Raw genomic sequence first — 6,927 nt, forward strand, 5'->3', positions numbered from 1 at the left:
TAACCAAATATTTATGTTTTACAATATTTATTTATAAGAACAATATATTTATAAATTTTATTTATTTAAAGTTATATAATTTTGTATACTTATTTGAATTAAGATATTATTTATTTAATTTTTTTCATCTAAAAACTCATACGAATTTATGAGTCGAGTTTACCTAAACTCTCGAGTTTAATAACCTTGGTCCCACTTCATTTAACCAAAGCCTGTTAATCCTGATTTATCATGAACCGAACCCCACACTTACCTAATACACCCGTTAATTAGTTAACACAAAGTAGGACAGAGTGAAAATAATGTGGTTACTGTGTTATCATGTTCATGTACAGCCTAACCAGATTCAATTTAACCTTTTTCAGTCCATACAAGCATTCCTATTTAACTCTAAACACATGTCCATTCATCTATAAATGCACATCAGACCTAATTAACCACGTGAAACACCAAACAGTTTATAAAATATCCCCAAATAGAGTATTGACTGATCAGAGTAGGCATTTCATTGCATACATACAGGTTTATTCTTAATTCAAAATAACACGTTCCTAACAGAACAAGCATATATTGCATCACAAGGTTCCAGAATCACACATAATTCAAACTCTGCAGAGTAATTACGTAACCACAAATTACTACCTCTATGCTATTTCTTGTTTTAGACCAGTATGTTACTATCACAAATGTTACTTGATATTATAAAAGCAAGGAAGAGCACAAAATGATGAAGCGCTTGACTTCTTTATCCGAAAACTATCTTTGGTGCACGCTTTTTAAGCAGAGATTGTTTGACTTCAGAATAAAATTTCCAGTCAGGATGAGCAGATGTAATAGGAAGTTGTCCAAAAAGATGATCCTTCACATAAGAAGGAACATCACGAGCATTAGAAACAGCTTCCAGATACGAACACAGCTCGCGTCTTGGATCTAGAATTACAACACAACAAAATTACAGAATGAACAAACCAATTATTTAAATATGAAACGTATATTCTTACCAAGTCCTCTATCAGTAACATCATTCACATCATACGATTCAGGGAAAATGGCTGTATTATCCTGTATTCATGAACAAATATTACAATAGTCAAATCTTAATTCAAAAAGTTCAGTAAAAAAACGAATTCCTTCTACTTACAGGATTGAGAAAAGCTTTGTAGGGTTTGTCATCAATCAGCAGAGTATTTGAGACATTAAAAGGCCCACTTTTCTTGGCTTTTTCCCACATTTTATTGAATTCCTTGAAAAAAAGAGGCTTGGTACTTTTTTCCAAGGATTGGTACCCAGATTGAGTACAATGACTTTGATCCTAAACAAGTTTATAAACCATTTATGAGAAAAAAAGAGACAAAAAGAATCACTACCTTAGTTAATCATGCAAAAAATATATATACTCACCAACTTAAATGAGATATTTTTTCTTATAGATCCAATGGCAATAGCTAATGCAGCCTCCATGTTATGTCTATTCACATAGGAAAAAATAGTACCATTAAAACATAAAAACGCAATAGGTTTAAAGGAAAAAAATATATATATATAAAAAAGCATTCACTTACTCCATTGCAGAAGACCAAATGCCAACCTCAAATCTTTCTAAACAGAATTTCATAAACTCTTCACAAAAAGGTCTCTTGAAAACTACAATAATAATCATGTTTAGATTGTTCACTAAAAATGATATGAACAACTTGTACATTTAAAGTAACTGGTGTGATAGATAATATTACATAGGTTTGAAGTTGTATATTTACATACCAAGGAAACTTCCATAGACCCCATCAGGGGAGCGAGACATTGATACCTTACATAGATCACGACGATGAACCCTATGCATCAGTAAGCCATTAAGGTTCATAACAAGCAACTTCTTCCGTGGTCCCAGGTTCAGTTTCTCAAAAGGAAGCTTCAGTTCTGTCACAGAATCCTGTTTTTCATGTTCACCTTTAGGCTCAATAACCTTGTTCTTTCCTCTCATATTTCCAGACATGATTTTTCAGTTTAAACTTGGTGACACAAACCATTTGCAATCACTGTTCTTGATTTATAGAGTTGAAAACATGGCTGTTCGTATTCCAAAATATTCTTCATTTCGAAATATAAAACTCAAGTGGAAGACATGGGTGCAGAAAGAAATATCCTTTGGACTTTTAAAATGTACAATTGGAAGCCCAACCCAATAACACTCTCAGAGAAGATTTTGAAGTGTTTACTATTTGTACTCGCTGTACTAGATTTATAGATGTGGAAACATGACTTTTCTTATTCCGATATCCATGAATTGAATGATGAACATTAAACTCATTCAATTCTATTTACCCTGTTTTATTTTGGAAATCTAAGCATACTCTCTCCGATGTATTGCATTGCACGTCTTAAAACGACAATGGATTCCAATGTACTATGGTACTTTAAACTTGCTGAATTAAAATAGAAAAAATAATATTTTTACACCACTTAAAAAAATCGAACCCACCTCATAATTCACTTTAATAGTAATATAACAACGTATCTCAACCTTCAATCTTAGACTCTATTATATTTCAAACTGTATTTATACATAAACTTGTGAATATAAATGTAAAAAAATAATAATTTATTCTAGCTCACCTTAACTTTCATCAATACACGTGTTCAGAATTATTATACTTTTATTAACTAAACATATTGCTTCTCATATATCGTGTTTTTCATTTTTGTTACCTTTTCTTTAACTACTATTTAATTTAATTTTAAATTTAATAATTTATATATTTTATAAAATTTATCAAATTAAAAAATTTAAAATAATATATCTTAATTATAATTAATAATTTTCCTATTAATTACAAAAGTTTTATATCTTTAATTTATTCGTATAAAAAAACCTTAATTATTAACAATAAACAATATTTAGTGTATAATTTAATGGATTTAATTGTAATTTACAAATTATGTTGTTGATATTATAATTATAATAATTATAATAATAGTAATAATAATAATAATTATTATTATTATTATTTTAAGACATGTCGAGTAGATATGATTTTCATAAGAATAAATATTAAAATTTGAAGTTAAGGTTATTATGTAAATTGGAAATCTAAATCGTAGTTTTATTTTATAAATTTCGTAATCTTTTTAAACTTTTTTTTTCTCTTATTGCCATCTATCTAATATTTTGACTTCATTTATCAACTTTCTCCCAATTAGAAGTCTCTTTTGTAAAATATAATAGAGATGAGAGGAAAGTCTATTCATATCAAATTTTGTTTTAGAATAAATATTGTTTTCCACCAAATCTAAGAAGTTATCGTTCTTTATATGGTTTGTGTGAGATGGTTATAAGTCTAACACATAAGATTTAAATCATTACATTGACCTCTAAGCAAGTTAAAGTCATATAAAAGTGAAGTTATTATAAATACACATGTTAATACAATTCAAAAGATTAATCGTTTTCATCTTTAAAAAAAATATTTAAAACTATTAAGAATTTTTGTAATTATTAAATTTATTGACGAATTTTAGAATTTAAAAATTATTTATTAATATTTTTGTCAATAATTAATCCAATAAGATTCATTAATAAATTAGAATTTATAATATTGACAAATATTTTTGTTAATAATTTATATGACGATCAATTCCATTTATAATTTATAATTTCTATTATCAAATAATTCTTTTATTGATAAAATGAGTAACAAAATTTTCATCTTTTTACATAGTAAGGAGAGACGAGTAGAATAAGAGAATAAAGAAGAGGAAGAGATATATGTCAATGACTCTATGATGATAGTGGTTGGAGTTAAAGAAAGAGAAAGAAGAGAAAGAGAAAAAAAGAAGATAAGGAAGATAAAGAGTTAAAGGCAACAATACGTTGAAAAAAGATAAAAAAGAAAAACAAGGAAGAAAACGAAAAAGAAAAAACTCAACGGTGACATTTACTAATAATTTTATCGATGACTAAATGTATTAATAATTATCAATAAATTTACATTTATCAATAACAATCAATAAATTTCACAAGATCCATCGATAAAACTCAACTTATTAACAAGTTTTTGTTATTATCGACAAATTATATTAATTAATAATATATAATTTTATTGTATTGTAAGTAAAATTGATTTTAATATAAAAAACTCAACCATGGAGTAGGTAAGAATAAACAGAAAACTAAAAATGATATATATATACATATATTGGTATTCAATTCTATTTTCAAAGCCACAAACATTTCTAAAATGCATTCAAAATGTTATTATATTTGTAAAATTACTAATTAAGATTAGGAAACCTTTTACGACCACATATGAGTGAAAACGAATATCACGCATATTAGAAAAAAAGTCACTGAATCATATATTGTTTTAATTTTGATAATATATTTTTAGGTGTGCAGAGATTGAGAGCAACAGATAAGAATAAGAATAGCATAAGCATGAATGTGGAAGGCGGTTAAATGGATCTAGGATTTGTTGAATTTGTTGAAGTTTTAAGGATATAAATAATTAGTTGGAGGTGAGCTTTCTATTACATTTGGGAACATGAACTGAACTGAAAACTTGCGATTGAAGAACTTTGAAGTTTGAACGGTCGAAGACTTGAAGTATAAAAAAGGACGTGTTGGGGGTGACGGTCTTCGGTTGGAGATGTTACGGAATTTTCAGTGTGGTTGCACTGTCATCTTATGCTTCCCATCAAACTTCACTAATGGAAAATTCTTAAATGGACCAAAACGCTGTCACTCATTGGATTGCAGAAGCAATTAGCTTCCAAATGTTAATGATTAAACTGCAGCTGCCACGTTCATTTGCGACGCTTTGTTTCAACAAGGCTCATTTTTAACCACGGAAAACGAATTCGCCGCTATTTTTTATTGCTATCTTCCCACACATCGCATTCCAAATGCATTGTTGAAGCAGATACATGTCTTCCGATTACTCGGTTTTCAAGAAACGAATCCTTGTCTTAACAAAGATCGTAAACATTCCTGTTTTCTTATGATAGATTTCTTATGAAAAATTTATACATTTTTTCTTTCATAATACTTAAGATAATATAAACTTAAACTTATTCATAGATTTCAAAAAAAAAAGTTACCGCACATGAAATACACTCTTCAAATACTTTATTACCAAAATGAATTATGATCTGAGCCACAAAAAAAATGGATGAAATTGATACATTATATTTGGTTAATTGTTCCTTTATGTCTTAGGTACATAAGATTATCGAGGAAACTATCTGTTTTAATCATCACCATTAGGTTGATAACTAATCATAATCCGAGGTTGATTAATAGTAATGTTGTCACTATTTACGCTAATAAGTGGGTACTGATCTATTGCTATAACCTGTATGTTTTAAATATTTAAAATGTTTTAAAATATCTTGTATGAATAAATTATATTTTTTTTCTTAATTTAATTAGCTCGAGAATGATCTATAGGTCTCTAGACCAAACTTATTGTCAATTTTGTAAAAAAGAAAAATCACAACCCATTTTAAAAGGTGAGACTAAAATATTAGCTTTTTTAACTTAGTTTATAAAATCTTATATTCAAGTCGGACAAAAAATCAGAACCAATTTTAAAAGGTCATACTAAAATATTAATTTTTTTAAAATCAGTTTATTAAAACCAGGTGGAATTGGGTTGAATCCTCTAAAATGTGTGCAAAAGTATGTTTATTACTTATACTAATAAATTTTGTATCACTATTAATTTGAAATTACGAGATGTAAGTTTCTTGTTTGTCTTTTTTATTTTCTGAATCTATAATATTATCAGTGGAAGTCAAAATGAGCCATTTTAATCCATTTATGATTTTTTTTTTTGAGTAATCTGCATTAGAAAAATATTTTTAGTTGAAAGTGAACAGCTATAGACGGTTTCCTATCGCATTGAAATTGTCCTAATTTATTATTTTTAATAAAAAACTATAAACTGGCTTTTATGTATAAAATTGTAATACGAATTTAGATATCCTTCCTTGAAAGTTCAAGTCGAAAAAACTATTTTCTTCTTATATTTAAATTTAAATACATTTATGCACATATTATTTTTTTTTCTAAATATTATTTTAATTCTTATAAAAAATTTAACTATATTTCTATTTTTTATTTAATTCAATTTAATCTATAATTTTTTAAAATGATTCAATTATGTTATTTTCGTTAAATCTAAGTTGAGTAATTTGATATATAAATTTAAATATCAATATAATATAAATGACTTAATTTAATTATTTTAAAAAATCAGAAGATTAAATTGAATTAAATAAAATATAGGAATTCAATAAAATTTTGTATAAAAATTGGAGAATCAAAATAGGATTTTAATATATTTCTTTATATATGTATTTTTAAAATATTGGTATTTCTTAGTATATACTCTTCTAAATTCGAGTAAAGATATATATTTACTTTCAAATTATTTCTGGGTTTTTTTATATATTTAAAATATATTAAAAGAACAACTAATGTCTCATATCTACTAAAGATGCGAGTATTACGTACGTTAAGTTGTCCTGCCCTCCTATATTGAAATATACACTCTTCTTCCCTAACAAATTAAATTATGACATTTCACTCTATTCTTAATTTTTTATAATTAAAATTTCACATGTCTTTTTTAGAAAAATGCTATTACCAATAACATCTAAAATAAATATGCGATTGTTACGTTATTATAATAGTTTGTGGTCTTAGACGTACTTTATCTCTCTGAAGAAGAGACCCCTGTATAAAAAAAAATTGTTAACAATTAACCAGGAATTTTACAATTCTTTATATATATTCAAATACATTAAATTTAAATAGATATAATTAAAAATTATTTCAATTGTCTTAGATATATTTATAATTTTTTTCTTGATTGATATTATTTTTATTTAATAACGAACATAACTATCTAAGTTGACCTTGATCAAAAC

General features: G+C 26.3%; 1 protein-coding gene across 1 annotated transcript; it reads right to left on the bottom strand.

Moving 5' to 3' along the window:
• Positions 1-552: 552 nt before the first annotated feature.
• On the bottom strand, positions 553-2,069 carry LOC124838116 (putative FCP1 homology domain-containing protein C1271.03c). Its single transcript, XM_047313636.2, has 6 exons — positions 1,762-2,069; positions 1,563-1,644; positions 1,402-1,468; positions 1,142-1,312; positions 1,002-1,062; positions 553-930 (listed from the first exon to the last, which is right to left on the bottom strand). The coding sequence occupies exons 1-6, from the start codon at positions 1,991-1,993 to the stop codon at positions 746-748; spliced, it is 798 nt and encodes a 265-aa protein (XP_047169592.2). The 5' UTR covers positions 1,994-2,069; the 3' UTR covers positions 553-745.
• Positions 2,070-6,927: the final 4,858 nt, after the last annotated feature.

This window comes from Vigna umbellata, chromosome 5 (genome assembly GCF_029865625.1).
Source record: "Vigna umbellata cultivar VRB3 chromosome 5, Vumbellata_1.0, whole genome shotgun sequence".
NCBI lineage: Eukaryota > Viridiplantae > Streptophyta > Magnoliopsida > Fabales > Fabaceae > Vigna > Vigna umbellata.